This window comes from Streptopelia decaocto (genome assembly GCF_964273445.1).
Source record: "Streptopelia decaocto genome assembly, chromosome: 5".
Classification (NCBI taxonomy): domain Eukaryota; kingdom Metazoa; phylum Chordata; class Aves; order Columbiformes; family Columbidae; genus Streptopelia; species Streptopelia decaocto.
Window position 1 is genome coordinate 16,784,038 of NC_138659.1, and position 24,508 is coordinate 16,808,545.

Sequence of the window (24,508 nt, forward strand, 5' to 3'; positions counted from 1 at the left end):
TGCAAGAGAGGGGCGAAGGGAGCCCTGAGCGGAGGCTCCAGCAGCCCAGCTCCAGGCAGCAGCATGTCCATGGGAAATGTGCCCAATGTCACAAGAAAACCTTCATCGCTCTACCCATTTTCCCAAATTACACAGGCTTCCTGCAGGCCTGGGGGTCAAGTGTCCTGACGGATGTGGGTCGTTCTCCCAAGGATCAGAAATTATGCAGAATGGAGAATTTTCTGCTATTTTGCAGAGTCAGGTAGTTTAGCTAAGTAGGGGCTGGCGAGAATCCAGTGGCAGCTCTTTAATACGCTGTTGGGCTAAACTTAGACGAGAGGATGAGCAGGCTTGTGTGTTGCTTTGCTTCTAGCAGGGTAGAATTAAATTATCCATCCCATTTTTCTTTGCATTAGTATGCAGGGGTCTAGAGAGCCAAAGGCAGCAGCTGCCAGCAAAACCCCATCGGCTGCTGTGGTCTCTCAGGCGATGAGCTGATTCCTGGTTAAACTGGGGATGGAGCACGAGGCTCAGATTCAGGGCTTGCATCTGAACATGAATTGTTTAGGTGTGTGTTTTGTTGTGCCCTTTTTTTTTCTCTCCAAACTAGATGAATTTCCAAGTGGATAATGACCAAAAAAATTTCTTTCCCAGGGACTTTTCCTGGTGAGCACTGTCCAAAATGAGTCATGCTGTTTCTCGCTGCAGAGTCCCCAAACACTTGCTGCCACTATGGGTTATCTCCAGCCCATGGAAATGGGTATTGCTTGACGCCAAGGGGCCTTCTGATCTCTGGGAGCTCACCATCACCACACAGAAGTTGCAGATACAAGCTCCCCACATGTTGACAGAAAAAATGACACCTGTAATGGGATATTAGCATCTCCTATCACTTCAAACAGTCCATCTATAATTTCGCCTGCAGCGGATGCTGTCTAGCAAGACATGGGATAAGTGATGACTTCTTAGGAGCTGGTGTTTGGTGTAGCATGTCTATCAGCTAGCAGAAAGGGGACAGATGTGACCTCTGTTTGTTGTCAGAGGTTCATTCTTTACTTCCCTCTTATCTGCATTGTTTTTTTACTGAAGATGCTCAGCCAACAGCTATAGACCAAACTGTGTATGAACTGGAGGGATGACTCCTGGCTCGGCAGAGAAGGGGATCCCAGCTTTAGCAGCAATCTGACAGTGGCAAATCTGTATGGTGATGAATGATCAGTTGTGTCTCTAGACCTTGCTTAAATTTACAGAAGGGGAATATTTATGCACATGTAATTCATTCAATGGAAATCTGTATGTAGTTATTATTTACCTGTAAACTGGACTAATTCAGGGTTTGCACTGGGTGTGCCCTAATCAGTTTAGAGCTGGCCTGATGTCAAATTAGTGCAAGCCTGAATCTAGCCGTGCTCTCCCAATCCTGCCACTGCTCAGGGCCAGAGGCTTATACCGGGTATCCTGTAGGATGGAGCACACACAAACATCATGCAGAATGGCACTTGTATTTCAGCTCAGAGGAAAGAAAAGCCAGCTCTCCACAGTCTCTCCTACAAGTACACTCGAGCTATTTTGGAGTACGGCACAAAGAAATAATCTTTTGATGAGAAGGGAACACAAAGACGCACCCAAAAAGCCATAGGTGGCTCAGCAGTCATAAGAATACTCAAATCATCATGCTCCTCATCCAGCTGTCCCAGGACCAGGGGTGATTTGGAGGGTCAGAGGACCCACCACCCCAGTCAGGAAGCAGGGCTGAGCACTGTGGGGGGCCGCACCTCCCCAGGTCACACTGCAGGCTAGAGCTGCCCTCATTTCTGGGGGGCAAAGAAGTAGAGGAGGTGGGGAGTGTGTCCTACTCGGGCTGGTCCACTCCATTCCTGCAGCAGAACATCACATGTTTAGAAACACCCAACCGTCACTGTGGGGAAGGATGGCCAGCCACCAGCCCAAGCATGTCCCACAGGAGTAGGGTAATGGCTGTGACACACAAAGGCGGCTGGGAAGAGAAGGAGGTCAAGAAAGGGCTGTGGAGCTCCCAAGGTGGGAAGAAACCCCCCTAAAATTGAGCTGAAGCAAAATGCTGGGGGAAAGAGCCCAAAGAGCATCTCGCAGAAGCAGGGATGCATCCCTTCTGGCCAAGAGTTCCTCTGAGCTCTGTCCCCTCCCTGGGCCAGCACTCATCGTGGAGAGCAGCAGAGCAGGAGGGAGCTAATGGCACTAATGGCTGTCCCCAGGGAAGGAGCACGAGTGCTGTGTTACCAGCAAAGCACAGCCCAGGAGGCCACTCTCTCCTCTGGCAGGAGGCCACTGTTGAGTAAGCAGAAAGCTGAGCTAAGTGATGAACAACTCAAGCCATGCACTCATCAGCAGGGGGTCAGGGCTCCATAGGACACAGCACAAGGTGAAAGGGGGGTTCCGCTGTCCCCAGGTCCTACAGGGATGTGCTGGTGGCAGGCGCTCCTTGGCTGAGGAGCTGGGCAGTGTGATTGGGGGGCAGCTCCATCCCAAAAGCACGGTTCCCCTTTGCTGACCACCCAAGGCCCAGCCATGGTGGGGAAGGCAGGCCCCCCAGCACCACAAAAGAGGACACTGTCCCCCCAGACCACTGTGCCTTCCCAGTACACAGCAGGAGCAAACACAGCCCAGGCTGCTCACAGCAGCATTTGCCTTTTGTGCTCACTTGGTTCACCGAACCCTGAAATAGCAGAAATCATGTTGAAATCAGCCCCCAGGGTGACTGGAGCTATTCCATGCCTGGAAAGAGTAAGGAGCTGCTGCTGTTTCTTCTGGAAGAGCTCAGCTGCAGTGTTTTTTATGTCTGAAAGCCATTCCCCAGCTGCATAGACCTGGGTCCTCTCGTTTTCAGGGTGGGAACATTCAGCAGCTGGTTTTGTGGTGAGATAATCTTTGCCTGATGCCTGCTGCCCTGCTCCCTGACTCCAAGCCTGCTCCACCACGGTGAGAGGGGCGGGCAGGCACCAGCCGAAGACCAGGGGGTGCGAGGACCCCTCTCTCAATTGCACATTCCTGCTGCATCCCTCAGACAACAGACGTCTGTGATTTACTGTTCAATGTCTGACCTCAGTGCTCACACCCAGCCCCTCCAGGCTGCCTATACCCAGAGAGTGGTGACTGCACAGGAGGTGTGGACATCCCTGCGGGCAAGAGTCGAGTGCGGTGGCAGCTTCCCAGTGCTGCTGCAGCAGATGTTAGCTGCTACCTGCTTACATGGGAATTAACTACTCAGAGCGGGAGACGGTTTGTTTCATGCAAATATGTAAATATAGGGAAGCGTTGTAATGCATGGGGCCACGAAGCAGACAAGCACCCCCAGAGTTCTAGTGGTGGAGGGTCCCCCCGCATCCCCGTGCACTAAGAGGTGGGCTGCCAGGAATCCTAATGAGAAACAGGTGCCTAATGAGGCAAATCAGGCAGGAGGAGAGGCTGTGGCCATGGGAAACCTTGTGGGAGGGTGATGGTGGTGAAAGGTAAGGGTGAGAGAGGAAAAATGGTCGTGCAAAAATCAGCGCAGGTTTCAGAATGCAAATTAAAATATTAAAAGCTGATTGCAAGTGCTTCCGCTGTGCCTCTGCAGCCCGGTGAGCTTTCTGACAGCTCAGCAGTGGCCTAGGCTGCAGCACCCCCAGCCCCCACCAGTCTCATTGCTTTCTTAGGTCTTCATCATTGCCCATTTTGAACAGGAGGGATGCTTGTGTGCTGCTCTGCAATCACTGATTTTCTGGTGCCTCTTAAGAATTGAGAATTCGGTGAGAAATACTTGCTAGAAAGAGGCATTTACCACATTTCATGTTTTCCCTGAAAAAATGGGAGATTTCTGATCCACACTTTACTGCCACTTCCCCAGGGATGAGCTTCCCTCCCACATGGGGAGAAGCAGCAAAGGTGCATGATGGCTTGGTGGCCATTAGTGGATAGAGAGAGGTTTTATTGCTCTTGCCTTTGTCTGACATTACTTGGGAATGAGGTCTGTATCCTCTTCTCCTGGAACTGTGTTTTCTAGCAAATTGCACAACATGGTGTTTATCTTCTTTATTGTTCCTGAAAAGTCCAAAGAGTTTGCTGGTTTAAAGTCAATCTAAAGTTAGCAGCAGAGGGGAGGTGTGGAGAAGGAGAAGGGTAAAATAACCCCAGAGAGAAAGGACATCTTTCTGAGGCTGAACAAAGCATCTCAGGTTGACTCCTACTCATTCTTTCCAGTTTTTTATTTTGCTCAAAAACCCAAGTCAAAATAATTAAATGGTGGTCAAACAGAAATGATTTATATTGGATTTTCAGCCTGTCTGCTAGACCAAAACTAACAAGTCATTCAGACACACCTCACGGAGACATGGCCCCAAGGAGGAGCTCTCCCTGTCCTGCCCTGGTGATGTCCCCATCCCACCCACACTCCCTTGCATGCAGCTGCCACAATTTTTGGGTGCCCAGGGACGGTGTGGCATGGGAAAAGCTGCACACCCAGGCAGGACAAGCCTGGAAGTGATGCACGATGTTAATTAACGGTTGGGACAGCGTGAGGTTGATGTTGTGATGTGGAGCTGCCTAATGTAGTCACCACAGCGGGCTGATGCGGCTGTTGCTGCATCCCGCCTGCGAGACGTGGCGTTGGCCGCCATGCATTTGCTTGGCTGTGATCAGCAGATGAGAGCTTTCCATACGCATTTTGATTTAAAGTGTGAAAAAAGAGAATGAAAAATCAGCCCTTTCTGAGCACAGTTAGAAAGAAACAACTTCAAAAGTTGACAATTTGGGGCAAGGCTCCCTTCCTAAAAGTTGTTTCTAGATTAGCCATTTTGGGTCAGTCTCAGTCTCTCATCGTCTGATTATCCCTTGTCCCTCCCATTTCACAGGGGGCAGAAAAAGAGTTAGCAGTTCCCCACTCCTAAAGAACATCCTTCAGCAGCTGGTTAAGCTGCAAAATGGATTAGCTTTGCCTTACAGCTCTGTACACCACAGTTTTCAGGCTTGCACAGAAGTCACATGGCCTTTCCAAGCAAAACATTTCCCATGAAGACTCTTCTGGGAATACTAGGAGATAGAAAGGAGAACTCTGTGGCAGCAGCATGCTGAAGAACACCAGGCAGGTGGGAGATCTGCTGTCACAGACTAAGCTAGCACTGAAGTTGGGTAGGTCATGCTTTCCCATCCTCAGAAATGAGGAGGCGAGGAGTCATTGTGGAGCCTGGACCCAGGGCTGAGGAGGTGGGGAGAGACCTTGGGCAAGTGTCTCCTCCATCCCCAGGCAACTGGGGTCATGGGCACAGTAGCAGGTCCCAGCCTGCAGCCAGCTGGCCCGAGGGACAGCACTGACACTCTCAGACAGAGGTTAATTCAGCCCTAGCGATGTGTAAGGACAAGGCAAGTGCTACCTCCAGGGACACTGCATCCGAACGCTTCAGCCTGCTTTCTTCCCTTGCCCAAGTGCGGGCTTTTCAGCCTGCCAGCTCCCACTTCTCCAGGGGATCTGATCCAACCACATCCCTCCTGGCAGGAGCTAAATTGCTCTTTTTATGGTAGGAATTAGCTTCCATCACTGGCTCTGGTTGCACTGTCCCATGCAGGATGTGGCTGGGAAGTGGGTGCATGGACGACACAGCCTTGGAGGGGATGGGGGGGGTGGCCTCTGCCCTCCACCCCCCGGGCAAGCAATGGCCTTAACCCCGGGGATGTTTAATGCCAGTGCAGATGCCGACACCACAGGCCACGCAGACTCAGCCAATCATTTCGTGGCCAAAGCATATGCATCGTGCACCCCCCTCCCCTCCCTCCATCCCTCCCTCTGCAGAGATACCCAAATAGCAAGAGCCTGCTTTTGAGGCTGGAAGTCAGGTTTAGAATTTTAATGATATCCTGTATCCCACAGCCTTTCATTTGGGGAGAAACCACTCTAAATGACCCATTTTTCTTAGTATAATGATAATCATTACCAAGAGTAAAGGGAGCTCTGAGGCTGGGGACAAATGCAGGCACGGAGTACATCGGGTGGCTGATTCTGACTGGCAAAATGCTACACAGAGAAATAAACCTTTTGTACTTAGAAAGAATGTAAAGATGTCTTTAAACATGCATGTAAATTTGTAACAAATAAGTCACCGTGGCTTGAAACGGGAAGCAAGTGAGAGCAGCCATAAATATTTTATCTCTTTGGCAATGAGCTCCAGCAAGCAAATTGTCACATCCTCCTGGGGCAGAGGAAGCTTGCTCTTGCTCTTGGACAGGGAAGCCATAGCACGTCCCAATTTCCATGCAGTCTCCATGCTGAGCACCTTCCTCCCCTGGGACTGGCAGCAAGAGTTCCAGGAGCATCCCCATCGCTGGGTTTGGGGCTCCTGCCCCTGCCCACCCCCCTTCCCAGCTCACAGCTCTTCCAAGCACAGATCCACAATTAGGATTGATGACTTGATTTTTATTTATTTATTTTTTTTTTTAATGAAGAGGTTTATTTTCAGAGGGAAAGAGTTTTCATTAGCAAAGAAAGCCTGAAAAACCAACAGCTCATGCAAATGAACAGCTAAATCCAAACAGGCCCCAGGCCAAACAAGCAACCTACACCTCCTGCACGATGGGGTGCTGCCTAACACACAGCTCAGACACCCCCAGGGGCTCCTCACAGGGTTTGGTTGGGCCACTGGTGGTCTGAGTTGCACAAGGTGTATGGGAGCATCCCCAGCTGGCTGACACAGCAGCATGGATGCAAAGGAGAGGGTACTAGAGATCCTGACTGAGATATACAGGTTGTTACATCAAATCTCTCAGCACACGCTCACTCCAGCCACCCCAACCCCTTCCTGGCTGCAGCAGGTCCCAGCATCTCTCAGGTCTGGCTCCAGGTGGCTTGGAGCATCACTGCGTCACTGCCTGGGAGGCAGAAGGAGCACCCTGGGGAGGGCAGCACTGTGGAAAGACAAATCCCTGTGCCTTCATCAGACGTGCTCCTGGTAGCTGAGATCAGGGCATTTGCAGCCCTGGCTCTGAGCCTCCAAGCTCTGCTGAGAGGTGACCCTGCAGCCACTGGAGCCAGGGACCAGAAGATGCTCCATGGAGCAGAGCCACCATCCTGCCCCTATGCTTCCAGGTGCTGGAGCAAATTTCGGGAACCAGGCTTGGTCACAACTCTCTGTGCAACCTTGGAAGTCCTTCACCTTTAGAGCAGGAATCAAAGCTCAGCTGCTTGCTGGAGATGGCATTAGGCTGAACACACTGCAGACTCACGAGTGCTGCGTGAGGGTATAAACAGAGGTGCTGTGGAGAGTTGTCTCTGAGATGAAACACAAGGCACCTGTTCTAGTGCCCAAACTTCAGTCTAGAAGTCATTGGCTGCCTCTGGCAATGGTACTCAAGCATCTAAATAATTCAATGAGGTATGACCCAAGGAAAACCTGTAAACAAATAATTGATTGGGAGAGCAAGTTCTGATCCAAGATAATTGCTCTCTTCTGGAATAGCCTGCAGCAGCCCCTTGGCCTGGCTCATACACCAAGGATGTAGCTGGTTAGGTCTGTGAGTGATATAAGAAGCCTGGCCTCTGGATGCTGGAATTGAATTAGACACCAGCAAGACAGATTTTATTAGATTTATTAGATGGCTGGTAGAAGAAAGGCTGGAAACCAGAAGATGATAAATGTCTCCCTTGTGACCCCTGGGCTGGCATTATTTTTCTTGCACTGCGTCAAGATGGGTGCAATGTTTATTTCCCAAGTGATGTCAGAGCAGCAGCCGCCACCATTGCCACCATGCCAGAGGCTGGGCCATGCACAGCATTGGGAGGATGACCCTGAGCTTGGTGTCTATGCAGAGGAACAACCACATCTGCCTGTCATCCTCCCAAGCCTAACAAGCATCACGGCACACTGTCCTGCAGAACACATGTTCCAGAAGGATCTGACAGTGGCCTGGACTTAAATGATAGAGAGAAAATGTAGGGCAGAGTCCACAGAGGCCCATCTCCAGCTCTGTGGCACCAACAACCCCCTACCATGACTCACCCTTGATTTAAGACCAGACAAGTTAATAGCTGTCTGCTGGAGAATGTGCCACCGGGAGTTCTTGGCCTGCTAAGATTTCATGATGACCAGCGGTGAGCTATTGCCATCAATAATTAACATTGGAGCAGCCTCGCCAAAATAAATCAGCCAAGTGTGTGGCAAGGCAAAGGTCCCTTGATTTTGCAGATCACCTGCCAGTTTGTTCTTGTTTGTTGTCTCTGCACTGCTGAGGTTTGAGGTGAGCTTTGCTGCACTTGAACTTAGCAAAAAAACCCCATAATGTTCTTGGTGAAGCTGTTACTGGGTTACATACATGCTGTGCTCCCTGCTCATAAGTCTTGGGGAGAAAAGTAGCCAAGATGTCTTCTTGTCTCATGATTAAATGGTTCAGTTGCAAGTGCAACATGCTGAGCAGCTCCACACCATTCCTCAGAAACCCCATTTCCCCAAGTAGGGCAGGTGGCTGCCTTGGACCTGAGTGAGCAGCAGCATGCCAGGTGTCATCAGAGGATGAGACCTGTTGTCACAGGAGAGGCTCTGTCTCAGGAAGGTGTCCTCTGAGGAGCAGATGAGGAATAAACCCTGAGGGAGGCAGCCACACAACTAATGTCAGCAACACCATCTCAGGGTGGTTTGGGAAAACAGACCACAGCAAAATTACCCCAGGGATTGAGTGGATCCCTCATCTCTAACACTGCTCCAAATAGTAGCTGAAACCTGACATCACAAGAAGGGGAGAGTTCCTCAGCAAGGTTTGGAGGCATCATTGCATGCAGCTCGGGTACATGGCAGGGAAAGGGCAGCTTTGCCAGGCTCAGCAGGAGCCAGCAGACATGCTCTCCTTTTATCACCATCACTGTGCTCTCCAGTGGCCAGCAGCTGCCTTGTGTTAATTAAGAGTAGAACAATCACTCTTAATCTGAGGCCAGACTGATGGCAGCAGCAGCGGACTGCCCAGCTCATCCCACTGCCACCAACCACGTGCTCAGGACACAGAGGGAATAGCAGTGGCATGATTTTCTCTCTACTTGCTGCCCAGCCGTAATGTGCCACCACAGCCTGGCAGCCGGGACAAGCCCAAGGCAGGTGCCAGGGACAGCAAGATGACCCTTGCTTTGTGCAGGAACTGTATCTTGGGGCTGGCAGATGAGCTACTTGTCCTCGCAAAGCGCCTCCCCACCTACACGATGCTGAAGCTGACTCCTCTCCTCAAACAGAGAGACAAGGGGGGAGCTTTCCCCTGGCAGCAGAACACACACAGTCATTTTCACTGTCCTTCCACCCTAGGACAGAGCTTCCTACAGAGCTGGCACAACACCTCCCTAAAACAATTGAGTGTGGAGAGTGCTCAATACCTTCAGCATCAAGCAACAGGGGTTTCCAGGATTGCAGCAGTCAGACCCTTCTGTCCTTCCAGCTCTTACCTTTTGAGCTTGCTCTGGTTTGTATGCATCAGCCTCTTGTCACCCACAGCTTCTCCTTCCGCTGTGTGGGTGAGGGAGGAGGTAAGAGAACAGGTCCCTCACCTACTGCCTCCTAGTCTGGCCCAAGGTCAGGAAAACCAACTTTTTTTTTTTTTTTTTTTTTTAAGTAGATGCCTACAGAGCTCAGATTTGGCTTTCCTATGAGATTTCCAGAATTCTGCCCTAGAGCCCTCAACAGCTCCTTCCCCTGCAAGCTTTTAGCACCAGGAACCTCCTAGCACTCTCCTATTTATAGCTTCACACACCAGCCTCCATTTTCTGTTAATTAGCTGATTCCGCTCAATCATATGTGGATGAGGTGAGGGGCAGCCAGAGCCTCTGGGGCACCTGATGCTGCCAGAGCAGCATTGGGAGCACTTGGTGGCCTGGGTGAAGGTGCTGGGACCAGCTCTCCCAGGAAAATTTGTGCATCCCTGTGAGAGTGAGAACAAGGATGAACAAGAGCAGGAAGCCTTTCCATCTTTCAGCTGCGGGGATTTCCAGCAGACAATGGGGCAAAGTGTCCATGTGAGGACTGTGCACTGGTTCCATATTTTGCTTTCCCCCAATACTGATAACATGAGGTTATGTGAGGACCTAGCAGTGATTCACACACAAAAGTAGAGCCTCACGCTACTGAAATCAGATCCAAATTTTACACTCCTGGCCTGGGCTGGTCCTGGTGTTTGCATTTGTGTCTGTTTGTAGCACAGAAAAAAACAAAGCTCTGGGGCTTTGCTTGCAAGTGAAACTTGTTGACCAGTTTGGTTTGACCTATCTATCTAGGAAGGTGCTAGCAGAGGTCCAAGTTGGTCATGTTTTGGTGTATTTTAGTTAGATGACTTGTGCAAATGCAAGTTGCAGGTGCACTGTCAGCCCTGTGGTGCCTGCAGTCCCACACACTGAGTGCCCGGTCACCTCTGTGATGTGCTTCATCCCCAGCATAGGGACGACGTGGCTTCTTCAGAAAAAAACAAACAAACAAAATATTTTCCCAGATGGGGCGGATCCTGCTTAGGGAACTGGCAGTGTCATGGGTGACTCGGCTGGAGGACCAGTGAGGGAGCTGGTTACGTCTACTGACGGCACACTGCAGGTAGGGTGGGTGGGAGCATGCTGGAGGACAGTCAAATTGCAACAGGGTCTTGCAAAAGTGGAGAAACAGAGCCTGGAATTAGAAAAAAAAAAAAAAAAAAAAGGCATGGGTATAGTTGGTAGTTGGGTCGTATTCTCCTGGCAAAGGCAGGTCACATCACGGCTGGGAGAGCCAGTGCTGGGTGCCGTGTTTGCAGGGGCACAGGGAAGATGCTGATGGGCTTGGGCAGAGGAACAGCAGTTCCTCTAAAGGAACAGCAGTTTTTGCTGGGAAAAGGGTAAATTGTTTTGGTAGTGTCAAAACATAGTATTATAATTTTAACATTTTATGTACAAATCAAAATGAATCATTTAACTTCTCTAAATGGTATGTTTAAACACCCAAAATGCCTGAAAAGCCTTTTTTTAAATTTTATTTTTTGACACGTCTGTCAAATATCATCAAACTTAGCATATTTGTGAATGGGGAGAAGTTCCTGGCAGCTCCAGCCAGCTGCATCAGCAGCAGAGCCCTGGCAGAATGGCCACGGGGGACAGGGCTGCGAACACAAAAGGCCATCCGCCCCCCACACAGCTCTGCTTTGAGCAAGCAGCAGTTCCCCACTCCATCACAAAATGATGTGATCGGCAGGGTGGTTTTATTTTTTTCCTACTGAGGCAATAGGTCTGATACTTTCTGTTTGGATTTCTTTTTGGGAAAGTGGGGAGAAATGAACCACCTGAGAGAACTGAGGGGTTTGCAGGGTGAGAGCATGGTGGATGCATTCATGGTGTATGCAGGAGCTGGTATTGCCTGCCAGCCCTGCTGCACTGGTTATTTTGGGCAGGCTCTGGGAACAGTTTGCAGCTCTTTCCCTGTTTTGCCATGCCTACATGGTAGATTATCTGTAATCATTAGCAAGTGGGCTGTTTCCTCTTTCAGACACAATTAGTGGGCATAGTCCGGAAAAATCTTCCACAATCTCATTTCCTTCACAGGATGCACTTGAGATGCCGGTACTGCCTCGGAGCAAGCAGGAGGGCGCAGAAGCACCTTCCCCATTCCCCAGGGTATGAGCATCCCCTTCGGCAATGCTCCCCCTCCATCAGTGCCCAGGGACTGCCCTGGCGGGGCAGGTGACATCCCAGCATGCAGGTCAGTGGAGGCAGAACGAGACGCCCACCGGCATCAATTTTCAGCAAGGTGACGCAGGAACACGCAATGGCACGGCGATTACATGATTTATAGTTCCTCAGTCAGAGGAGAATTTGCTCTCCTTGTAAACCCCATCCTTATGTGGTGCACAGAGCTCACAAATGATTCAGTGGGTCATAAAAAACGTAAGCAATTGACAGCCGCGTCCCAGCCCTGACCTCTGCCGAGGGCAGGTCACTTGGCTGTTATTCGGTTGCTCCCTGAAGCGCAGCTGGCTGCTGCGGAGCAGTGCCATTGCCCGGGTGGCTCTGCCACAGCTAGCTTTCAGTCCTCACAAAAGGTGGCTCTGTCCATCACCATGTCCTGCCCCATGCTGGGGACAGTGCTGTGACACAGGGCATGGCAGGCACTGGGGAAAGGGCTTTGTGGAGCAGCAGCTCTTCAGAGGGCTGAAGGACTAAGGGAAGGGGAGCTTTGGATTTACACTCAGCAAAGCTGAAATAAATCAAAGCAATTAAAGTGCAAATGAAGCTTTAGGCAGTGCAGCATCCTAACTACCTGGGAAGCGCATTGTGTATACTTTTGCCTTGTTCACTCCCTCTTTTATTTATAGACAGAATTCAAATCACTTAAATAATTTAAACTAATTTGCCAGGTAGAGCCAGGGTTCAGAAGCACCTGTTGGCATTAATGAGGCTGTGTTTTGACAGTGGCTCCAGAAACCCTCCAGGTTTGCCTGCGGCCACTTGCTCCCCACACCTTGGAGATGGGGTTTGTGTGGGTGTGGGGGATGCCAGCGGCTCCCTGTGGTGCCTGGTGCCATCCAGGTGATGCTGGACATGGGCAACAAGCGGAGGCAGGAGAGGATGTGGGAGGACACTGGTGATGGGTGGCTGTGGGTTGCAGACACCAGTAACGGCAGAGCTAGCGGCAATTAATCACACTGCAATGAGCCACTGGTGTAATGGTTGGGAGCACACTAATTTTCTTCCAAACTGCCTGGTGTAGCAAAGGCTGTGACCACACGTCCTCAGGTAACCACAGGTTCTTTATAGCAGCTGGGAGGGCTGGGAAAAACAGGTGAAAGACCAAGAAATAACTCCACAGCCAGAGCAGAGGCATCAGAGCAATAAGAGCAGGGGCTGGCTTGCTCCAAACAGAGCTGTTTGCGTAGAATAGTGGTAGATGACAATATATGATTATGGATAGAATTTTGTTGTGGTGAGGAGGCCCATAGTTGCCAAGACTGAAGCATCGCTGCAATACCTGCTCATGGGAGCCCTGGCACTGAGCAGGATGCAAAGCCTGCTATATCGCTTCCCATAGGAAGGCTCCAATCTGGCTTGCTGGCATCTGTAACACTCCAAGCTCATCACGTTCAGGTGAGCTGCCTTTTATTTATAAGAATTCCTGCAGAAAGAAAAATTTTGTGAATACTTGTCTAAATAAATATTTGCCTCAGATATGCTCTTGTGGCTATCTGACATGCTCATTTTCTTGTTTATATCCATGAAGTTTCTCAAGTGGTTTCTGTATGTACTGTCAAATACAGTCATTTAAAAATTATGAACCAGGATTTCCCAGGGTAAAGATTGGTTAGAAACTAGCTGTTTTTTTAAATAGTCCTCTGAGGAGAGTTTTACGTCCCCCATCCATGGAAGGATGGTCACACATCACTCCAGCTGCCAAGCTCTGTTCCACAGATAGGCAGAGACCTCCGTATTTCTAAATAGCACTGGGGCTGCAAGAGGTGGGGAAAGTACCAGCTGTTGCACAGCTCAAAAAGAATAAGATCTTGCGCTGCAGCAAATGCTTGGAAACCATTTGCAAAAGGCAAGAGAGGTGCTTGCCCTGGGTAATATAGGATTTAACCTGAGAGAAAGCAGCGCTTGAGTCCTGTGATTCACCTCTGCCCGACGATCCTGTTCCTCTGCTCTGAAAGGTCACTGTAACAAATGCACATGTTTATCAAATCCATCCCAAGCTGCTGTGAGTTGTTCAGGAGCGGACAAGAGGGAAGAATCCACCGTTTGAGCATGTATTTTGCAGAAAACAGTCTGCTCAGCGCTGGTGGTGAAAGGCTTGTTTGCTGCTGTTGTAAACAGTGGGAATTAATATTGCCCGGTGCCCTGGGTAGGCATCGAGAGGCAGGGTAGGGTTTTTCTGTGTGTTTTCTTGTAGGCATGAGGACAGCTTGGGCTGGGAGCGTCTACCTTCCCCGGCTTCCCAGACCACACATGTAATGCAGAGAGGGAGAGGGACATGATTTACCAGCAAGCTGCTTCCTAACCTTAACGTGCTGTGATGCACCCACTGCCCTTTAAATAATCGCTGTCTTTTGAAGGCATAAATATTTCAGAGGGAAAGAAAAAAGAACACCATTCCCTTCTGAAAGACCTAATTTATCTGGAATTATCCATCCTTGGCTATAAATCCCCTGTAAAACTTGGCACAAGTTTAAAAGCAGTTACAGCAAAGACTGTATATTTTTATCCAAAACCTCAAGAAAGAACAAATTGAAGTGCTAAACGGCAGATACAAAGCATAGTGAGAGCAGGGCTGCGGTGAGTGCCTTACCAGGGTAGCACCGTTTAGGGGTCCTCATTAATCCCCTTGGGCTTTTTGGTTTCTTTCTGAGCAACTCCTGCCTGAGAAATTATTTTAACGTGCCAGTTTTCCCAGCTGTGCCTGAGTCTAGCAGTGGGCTCAGAAGAGCAATGTGGGGGTCCTGGGAGCAGGTTTTAAGTCCCCTGCTAAGGTTTGCTGAGCACCATGTCTCACCTGCCATGTCCTTTGGGAACCAGGGCACAGGTACCCTCATCCCTGGTGTCCACCTACTCAGGCACATGTCAGATCTGGCTCTGAGTAATATGGCTTCCCACTTTTTCTTCTTTGTTCTTCTTCTCCCCCCGAAGCAGGAGAGAATCCATCTTTTATTTAAATGAGGTCTCATAAACATAAGCAGCTGCAATACACTTGCCTGTGCAAAGTAGAGCAGGTTTTCAATGTCTAATGCTTGTTCTCTGCTTTCTTTTCCAGGGATGGAGGGATGCATGTGCAGCTGGGAGCAGAAGGAGCACAGCACAGCCCTGTGGGGATAGGTGTGAAGGTGGTTCTTCGTGAGGACTCAGCAGGACTCCCCCAGATCCCAGAGGAACGTAGGGTGTCACTGGGGAGAGAACTCCCCTCCCTGCTGCCCAGTTGCCTCCTGCCTTTCCAGAGATCTGTGCCAGGATTTGGGGCTCAGAGCCCGAAGGTGCATTAGTGCTGTAGGATCACTGGAGACCCTGACAATGATGGGGGACCTGCCACGGAGGAGGGACATCCCTCGAGGAGGCCGTGCACCTCTGTGAACCCTGGCTGCTGGTGGCAGAGGCTGCCTGGGGCTGGGGGCAGAGCTGTGGTGCCTTCAGGGCACAGCCAGCGAAGGGCCAAGAGCTGGGGACAGCTCCTCTGGGGATCTCTTCCTGGGGCAGCCTAGGTCCCCAGGCTTGCCGTGGATGTCCCCTTGTCCCTCGCTGGCAGGACTGCTCCCCTAGTGCCGGCACAGAGGGAGGGACGCTCATCTCACCATGGTGCTGCCGCCGCCCGACAAACGCCACGTCTGTCTGACCACCATCGTCATCATGACCAGCATGGCCTTCATGGACGCCTACCTGGTGGAGCAGAACCAGGGTCCCCGCAAAATCGGTGTCTGCATCATCGTGCTGGTGGGGGACATCTGCTTCCTCATCGTGCTACGCTACGTGGCAGTGTGGGTGGGGGCGGAGGTGAAGACAGCCAAGCGGGGCTACGCCATGATTCTGTGGTTCCTCTACATCTTTGTGCTGGAGATCAAGCTGTATTTCATCTTTCAGAATTACAAAGCGGACAAGAAGAACCTGGAGACGGTGGCCAGGAAAGCCCTGACCCTGCTTCTCTCCATCTGCGTGCCAGGGCTCTACCTGGTGCTGGTGGCCTTGGACAGCATGGAGTACATACGGACCTTTCGGAAGAAAGAGGACTTGAGGGGACGCCTCTTCTGGGTGGCCCTCGACCTGCTGGATATCTTGGACATCCAGGCCAACCTCTGGGAGCCACACAGGACCGGCCTGCCCATCTGGGCAGAGGGGCTCATGTTCTTCTACTGCTACATACTCCTCCTGATCCTGCCTTGCGTGTCCCTCAGTGAGATCAGCATGCAAGGGGAGCACATTGCCCCGCAAAAAATGATGCTCTACCCTGTCCTCAGCCTGGTCACCATTAACATCGTCACCATCTTCATCCGGGCCATCAACATGATCTTGTTCCAGGACAGCAGGGTCTCCACCATCTTTATTGGCAAAAACATCATCGCGATCGCCACCAAGGCATGCACCTTCCTTGAGTACAAGAGGCAGGTGAAGGAGTTCCCCCAGAACGCCATTGCCCTGGAGCTCCAGCAGAACTCCCTCTCCCACAACCAAACCATCCACAGTGCACAGGGCATCCCCCATGAGCCGTCGCCCACCAGTGAGATCCTGGACACATGAGGGATGACCCCCAGCCAGTGTTGGTTCAGACAGCCCCGTGCCGAGCGGAGCAGGGATGCTGCTTCCCTGCTGCACGGGGCGAGCGCGATGGACAAATCCTGGCAGCGAGGGCTCTTCTAGGCACAAAACACCAACCATGTTTTGATTGAGCTATGGAGTGTCCCCTAGACGTCTTCATCTCAGGTATAACCCTAGGAGTCCTCCAGACAAACCAAATTAACTTGCAAAGGACCTGAACCAGCTAACCCTCTCCCTCCTTCCCACCACCTTTTCCCCTCCCGAGCAAAGACCACTATGGTTGCAATGTCCCTTTTTACTCCTTGAGCACTTCACCTTTACTCCAAGCCTGGAACGAAGATTTTGTTACTGGAGACCTTTTTATGGAGTGGGGACAGGAGTGTATGGGTTGAGGGGGAGGGTGGGAGATTTGAACCAGTAAACCCTGTGATTGTAGATGTCTCTTATCTCCAATGGTTGTGTTTACAGTTTCCTATTTATATCAGCTCCCAGGGGCTCCTGGGCTGTCCTGGGGGCCGGTGTCCTTGCAGTGGATGAGAGCAGCAAGCCCTGCAGTGGGGAGTGGGACTGGAGGCCAGCATGGCCCCCCGACCCCAGGACAGGGGGAGACTGCACCCCCACCAGCGCACCGCGCCGACTCCGCTGGCAGCAATATTTGACAACCTAAAGCTAACCAAATGCTGGTGGTTTACGTATTTCATTCACTTCAAACGACTCAGCACAATATTTCTATTTTTAGAAGGGTCTCTCTTGCTCTCTCCCTGCCTGCAGCCGCCGGTGCGGCCCCCGCGGGCACCGCCACAGGCAGGCACAGACACCCAGGACAGCTTAGGTGTAAGGATGGCAACGATGCACTTCACTCCGGCATCGAGTGTTTATAAAGAGGGCTGCTTTCCACAGCTACTATATTTTTAAAATAAAATATTAAAAAAGAAAAAAAAGAACCAACAAACGACCCAAAAAAGAGCTGGGAAGGATGTGCTGCCCCAGCAGGTGGCCGGGCTCAGGGCTGGGCAGGGGTCTTCCCCTGCTCATGTGTGTGGTGGCGAGGGGCTTAGCCGGCCGCGGGCAGCGGGAGGCAAGCACCAGCTGGACAATAAAAGCCCCTTGAGAGCAATGGCTTCTCGTGGTCTCTTTTCTGCCAGTGTGGGGAGGGATGGGGGCAGCTCTCACATGGCCCAAATCACTTGTCTCCTCCTATATCCACCTTGCCACCCCAAGTGCTGTCCTGAGGTGCTGTGCCCTGCGAGTAAATTGTTTTTCCAGCTCGAAGGCTGCCCTTGGGGTTTGGGCACATCTCAGCTGCCTGGGGGGGAGGCACAGGGGAGATAAGCAGAAAAACTGCATCTCAAACATGCTGAAATGGTATATTTTTGCTTTTTCTAAACCAAACATTTCATTTTGAGGACATGGGAATAAAATGTCTGATGCTGTTTATGTTTCCGTTCCTCATTTTCTCCTGTCTCCACTCACCAGATTTGACCTAAATCCACAAAGCCATTTTAGTCTCCATCTTTTCAACCCATCATGATCTGTCCAAAACATTTCACCCAGCCCTGATCCAGTCTTCCAATTTAGGACCAGGCAATCACAGCCCTGCTTGGTCACCCTGTCACCCAGGCATGACTTTGTGGGTCTTCCCTACTGGGAATAAATACACTGAGAAATAAAAGGATATCTTTGCCAACAAAAGTGAGTTTGCAATAGATTTAGCCAACTGGAAAAGTTTCTTCCTCCTTTCCCTCAGAGAACATGACAGGAAGAAGGCAGGTGATTCAAAAGGTATTAGCAGAAACTAATTAAATTGCTAAATTATTCTGGAATACCTATGGAATTACGTATTACATCTCTACTGATGCCATTAAAATACATGCGATTAACATCAGTACAATTAACTCCCAAGTATCTAATAACATCCTGCCACTCTTCTAGGTAATTAATTTATGAGCCTTTGTTTTACAGCTCTTCCCCAGAGCTGAGTGGAGGGAATCCTGCAGGCGCTGGCACCGCGGTGCTGCCGGCTCCGGCGCCACGCAGCTCGGGCAGCACCCAGCATGAGGCTGGGCCCACAGCGGTATTTTATCCTGGAGATAAAATAAATTGCCCAGGGGCTACTCCGAGAGGTTGCTGTGTGTATTTTTGTCCTGTCTCCACCTGATATCTAGCTCTCCACCCATGCCTTATATTGCAGTAAGTAAATATTCCCTTGAGCTTTATCTGTTGCTAAGGTTGCTTGAGGAGATAGACCCTGCATGGAAAGGGAATAGTGCTTTATCATCCTGGTGCCGTAACCTCCCAGCAGGCTTAGGAGTCCCCCACAGCCTTTTCCCCAAGGCTGCAAGGCCCTGCTTTCCACTGTTGACATGGGGCTGTCATCTTCAAGGGCTGCCCGAGCCCCGGCATTAGCAGCAGGAGCAGGAGAGGTCCTGGAGGTGATGCTCACCTGGGATGCTGTGCACAGCATCGCTCCCATGAGGCACCTGAGCTTGCTGATGCTCGAAGCTCACTCTGTGGTGAAGAGAGGGAGGAGATGCTTTTCTCCTCTACTGCTGTTTGACATCCCCCTGGGGCTCTGTGTGGTTCATGTTTCTTATTCAGCAACACAATCCTCTCTTTTTAAAGCCATCCTGAAAGCAAGTGTTGTGATCTGTCCCCTCCACAGTAGGCAGGGAAGCTGGGGAGAGGAGAGCGAGCTGGGAATGGCAGCATGGGGAGCATTTGGGGACAGAGGGGACAGCCAGCATGGCCAGCAGAGACCTCGGAAACATGGAGATGGTCCAGCAATGGGAGCACTGTAACTGTTCCTTGCCTGTTGCTTGCTGAAGGCATTGCAAGCTGCTGCTGCCTCCTTCTCCCCAAAATCCAGCCCTGCCCAGCAGAGACAAGAGCCCTGGGAGCCGTGGGATGGACAAGAGGGATGGCACAGGGGCGGTGGCTGCACAGGGTGACTGGCTCCCAGCCTGGCTGTTTGTTCAGGGAAGGGGGTATTTTGCTGTGGGCAATAAGAACTAAAGGAAACAATTAAAACTAAATAGGCAATATTTCAGACTTCCGCTGAGATGGTGGGTTGGCAAAAGGCTCCTTTGTGAAATATTAAATCCTCCTGGCAAGCTACAGACTCCCACCTGCTCAAGTGAAAGCAGCACAACAATAATGCAGAAGAAGGGATGCCAATTCCCAGCCCTCCATTGGAAAACCCATGTGAGCAGCATCCCCCACTGCCGTTTGTAAACAGGCCACAGGCACAAGGAAGCCCTTGCCCATGGTGAAGAGAGGCAGATGGTGCTTTGGGGACCCAACTAGTGCTGTCCTACCAGTTACTGGCCTGCTGGGTAGCGCTGAGGTGAATACCTCCTTCCAAACCAAGCAACAGCCCTTGGAGGAGCCAGGTCTGCCCTGTAGCTCCCACCAGAGCAATGACAGCCCCTGGTGATGCAAAACCCAAACTTCTCTGATCCTTCCTGTCAGGTTGGTCCTGAAGGGCAGCAAATTGTCCCAGCACAGCCACTGTGATCGCTCCCTGGGCAGCAGGGATGGGTGAGGCTGAACCCATCCCCTTCCCAAGCACTGGAGAACTGCAGAACAGGAGCTCACAAGTGAAGCAAAGCAAGACATAGCAGGCTGTTACAAAGCGTCGAGCCCAGGCAAATTCATCTGTGTCCCATACCCCTGCCAAACATTTGGATGAAGAGGCAGCAATGTGCTTGAGCTACTGCATGTCTGACACTGTCTGTGAGAAGAGCCTGGATCCAACTTTTGTGTCCCAGCAGCCTTGTGGTACCTGAAGTACCACCACCCTTCTTGCCACCTTGGGCTGAATTTTACCTGGGAGCTTCATGCATTTACCACTGCGTTGATCTGAGTGCTCCACAGCCAAGGGCAGTGGGGAGGCCAGTGGGATGTGAGTTGTAGCTTTTCTTGGGTCCTGGCAGCTCTCACATGTCCTTCTTGTCCTCTGATGATCTCCTTTTGGCAGCTGAAAATATCTGATGCTGCAGCCCCCGTGCAAGGCTCAGAGAGGGGAGCCAAAAACCTGTGTTCCTGCAGCCAGATTCTCCCTGTGGCCACAATACTGGTGTCTTTGCAGGGTCCAGAAGTGCTCAGGAGCATTCAGGAGAGGAAAGTCACCCACTGGGTCAGTGCAGCACAAGGGTGGCCCTGTGGTCAGGCTGACTCTCTGCAGTGTGAGACTTCGCAAACCACGCACCAAGAGAGGCTACCTGGGGACAGGTTGCTCTCCCAGCCCAGCACCTGCTCCCTTTTGTGGGGTTTAATTACTCCTCCTACCCTGGTCCTTCCCAGAGCACAGGCTTCCCCATAGGCCTATGCACTGACACCTCAGACCATATGCAAATAAATATTTTGTTTGTTTTCTTTTGTTCAGTCTGGGTTAATTTATTGAGTAGAGGGAGGCTGAACATTCACACCAATAACTGTTTTCCTCCTGCCTGTCCCAGATTCGTTGCACTTCTTTAGCTCAGGCCAAGGCTGCAATAAAAACAAAGGCCAAGTGTCCAGAGCACCGTAACAGCAATTCCCATCTGTCTAAATTCCTCCTGCCCAGGCTCTGTGGCAAAAGTTTGAGTTTCTCATCAATTTTATCCTAACTTTGAATGCCTTGGATTTTTCAGCTGTGTCTTGTTTTTAGGTCTGGCATCCTTGAAGGATAATATCCATTTAAGTTACTGATTTGGGCTTGCTCATTTAATTTCACCTTAATAAAGATTTTATGTGTTTTTGACATGTTTAGTGTCTCAAATGTATTGACACGGCAGCCTGAAGAAACATTATGACCATTATGGCTCAGGAAGCATTAAAAAGACCCTGGCAAGGTATATTGATTGCCCTCTTTTACAGTTGTTTGAAGACAAAGACCAGTCAAAGGGAAGAGCTAGTGCTGTAGTTTGTTTTTATGTGAGCTTCTCTGATTTTACAGCATTTCATGTGTGCAAAAGACATTTGCAAAGATATATCTGCAAATTCTTCATCGGGATGTGAAGAAGTGGCGGCCCTGTTGTTGGAGCTGGGGTGCTGCCAAGAGGGGATTATTGAAGGAAAAATGCTCCAGATTGCAGAAAAACCACCCCTAAAAAAGGAACATCAAAGTGTAAATAAATAAATAAGTGAAGAAGATGCCCAGATCCTCCCCACTGGTGCATCCCAGGGGGAAAACCCACAGGCTCACTGGGAACTCGCTGTAACACATTAAGGGAAATGGTAAATAATCTTCCCAAATCTGGCTTTACAGCTGTGGGCTTCTCCATCGACTCTTCCCAGCTAACATACCCTCAACATCTATGTGAAAATGCAAACACATTATGGGCATAGTACACTAAATGCAGTGGATATAAAAATTAGTAGAATGATCCACTGGTAGGGGTAGGAATGCTCTTGACACAGGAGAGGAGGATAATCAGTGCTTCATGGCAAATATTTACATACAGATACACCCTCCAGAGATCCCCGTGCAGCCACCTGCCTAGTTACTAATGGGAGGAGTTTTTGAAAGGACATTTTACTAATTGCAACCAATTGCAGTCCTCCAAACCGAGCAACAGTGACTTCTGTTCAGAGGAGCCTATGTTCCAAGGAAGAAAACTGGCTGCAGCAAGACAGCATCACCTCTAACAGCATGACCATGTGTTATTTTGCTGTGTGATGCTGGTCCAGGCTCTACCCTCTGCACTAGCCCAGCATGAGGGTGCAGGAGCCAGTGCTGGGCTCCTGCTGGGCTTTTGGGTAGGGCAGAGGGAAGAGGGTGTCCCGAGAAGCAGGTCAACAAGATATGAGCAATGAGGGGACTGGGTGAGGTTGAGGTCAAGGAAGGACCTTCCTCCTTCAGCCTTAAAGCATAACATAGCAGAAAAGATATTGCTATGACACCAGACCAACAATGTGGGTGCTGGAGCCAAAACCCCGTTTCCTAGTGCCTTTACATGGCTGTAGCTGAGTGATCACCTTTGCCTTTGTCTCCTGGGCTCCCTTGTTTTTCCAAATCTGCTGTGAAATAACAACCCATTGCTCACAGGAGCTTGCGGGGCTGAGGATGCTGAGAAGCAGAGCATGGTGCCTTGAGCATGCCAGGCACATCCTCCCACACCCCGGGTGTGCTGTGCTGGCAGCATCGATAACTCAGCATCTCAGCTCCCGCGACTTTGCACATGGAGCCTGCTCTGCCCAGCAGAATAAATACCTCTAGCAGAAAAACGCACTGTTTTCCTTTTTTTTTTTTGCACTAGTGCCAGGGAGAATTTAATATTCAAAAACTGTTTTCAGATGTTTCACTTCACAGCTGGTGAATGAACTCGGAAAACTCCATCAACCTCTTTGTAAGAAATTATCTCTCATTAATCTCTCTGGTGAGGCTGACACCTGGGATAGCATAAATCTTTACCTGCACATCCTAGGAGACAAGGGAATGGGCCATAGGCGGTAAGTGTGTTACACTGCGAGAGTGCAAAACACCAGCTAAAGAATAAATCCTCATAAAATTTTCCTCCTGGAAGGGGGACATCATCAGCACTTGGAGGAGATGGAACCTTGGTGGAAGGGCTTTTAGCAGGAGACAGGGCAGCACAAGGGCCTCGCGCGGTCCACAGGTGTTTTGGGGGAAACCTCTCCTCCTTTCCATCAGACATCTCAGGAAATATCCAAAAGTTTTAAATGGTGCTACCAGCTCAGGAACAAACTGCTCTGCAAGGATTGCCAGCTTGCAGCTCCCAGTAAGCCGGGCTGGCTGTGCTGCAGCATGCCTGCACCTCCAGCATGTACCATCACACTCCTACAAGCCTTACAACTACCCAACCCATCTCCCCGAGGCAGGACACCTCTCAGAAATGCTGCATTTGGAAAGGGGATCTGAGCAAGCCTTGAACAGCTTGTCATAGAAGCAGCATCCAGAGTTTTCTCCCTTGCAGGGGATTTTGAAGTTTATTTCAGTGTCCTTTGCCTCAGTGCAACAGATGGCAGAGAGACGTGGTGGCCTGGAATACTAATGCCTCCCTCCAGCATCTGTGTCCTTTGAGCAACCAGCATTTCCCTGCTCTTGCTGAGCACCACGCAGCCTTGTCTTCTGTCTCAGGACCATGCTCTTCCCATGTCATCTAGGAATTAAATGTGTGGCTCTGTCCACAGTGCCCCCCGCTCAGGGATGGGGCATTTTGCATCAGGAAAGCTGCAGGGCAAAGGCTGGGGCTGGGAAACAGGGATGTGGTTACGGCAGAGGTATCAGCCACCTTGCCCAAATGGAAAACAAATGAAAAATAAAAACACAGTGAAGCAAATCTGTTTTGCGACCACAACCACTACATCACAGTGGAAAGAGTATTCAGCCCATATTTTAAGAATCATCTTTTACTGATGCCTAATGTCCCACGACCAGTGTCCAATGAGGTGTAATTAAGCGTTTGCTTAGATAAAATATGTCTTAAGTGACCACCAGGCAAAGGATCTTCCACCATAATGTAAATATATGATTTTGTACCACAGAAATAAGCGTGTCATAAAAATCCCTCCCCTCCCTGGCTGCCCTTTCCGTGCTCCTGGCACGTGGCAGCAGCTCTTTGCACACCGGGGCTGGAAGCATTGCCCGGCTCAGCCTGCCGTGGTGCTTCAGACATCTCCGCCTGACAGGCTGTGGCAAAGGACTGTGAGCCACTCAGAAAGGATAGCATTATAGAGCTCCAAAGTTTAATAATACGAGCCCCAGCAATCACAAAGATAAATTTCACAGTGACCACTTGGAGACCTGCTGGCTGTACTGTAATATTTGATGAGATGCTGAATAATATGCCAGTCTTTCTCAGACCCCTGGAGTCCCATAAAATCCAGTGGAATGGAGACCAGCATTTTAGCCCTCTCCAGCTCTGTGTAGGAAGGAGCTGGCACTATGGTCCCCGTGAAGTGTGGATGGCAGCGAGTCTTACACCTCCCAAGCACATCACTGCCAAAGGGCCAGGTGTTTTCTGCTGGGAAGGCAATGCCACCAGTCCCTGGTACCCTGCAGCCTGTGCTTCCCCTGTTTGGGGCTGTTGAGACTTCTGAGCATCACTTTTCATGGAAGGCTGTGCCCTGCAAGATCCTGTCTTTGCTACCTCACACCTCTGCTGGGCACTTGCCAGGGGCTCCGCTTGATGGAGTTCTTCCTTTATTCATTTTTCTTAAAAGTAGGAAATTACATCCGTACTATTATGAGCAAAGAACACGAGCACTGTGGGGTTTAAAAGGCAGCGAGTGCTCGTAGCAACTATGCCTGTGCCATCCCAGCTCATGCACTGTAAACACACTTTGAATTTTGTTTCAGCA

The 24,508-nt window shown here is 50.4% G+C and overlaps 1 protein-coding gene across 1 annotated transcript in view; it reads left to right on the forward strand.

The window, feature by feature from the left end:
• Positions 1–17,671, forward strand: part of TMEM121 (transmembrane protein 121) — a 34,710-nt gene extending 17,039 nt beyond the window's left edge. Inside the window, exon 2 of the mRNA XM_082053363.1 lies at positions 14,715–17,671. Within this exon, the coding sequence (XP_081909489.1) occupies positions 15,248–16,186 (939 nt within the window). The 5' untranslated portion in view covers positions 14,715–15,247 and the 3' untranslated portion in view covers positions 16,187–17,671. The remainder of the gene's footprint in view (positions 1–14,714) is intronic.
• The last annotated feature ends 6,837 nt before the right edge of the window (positions 17,672–24,508 follow it).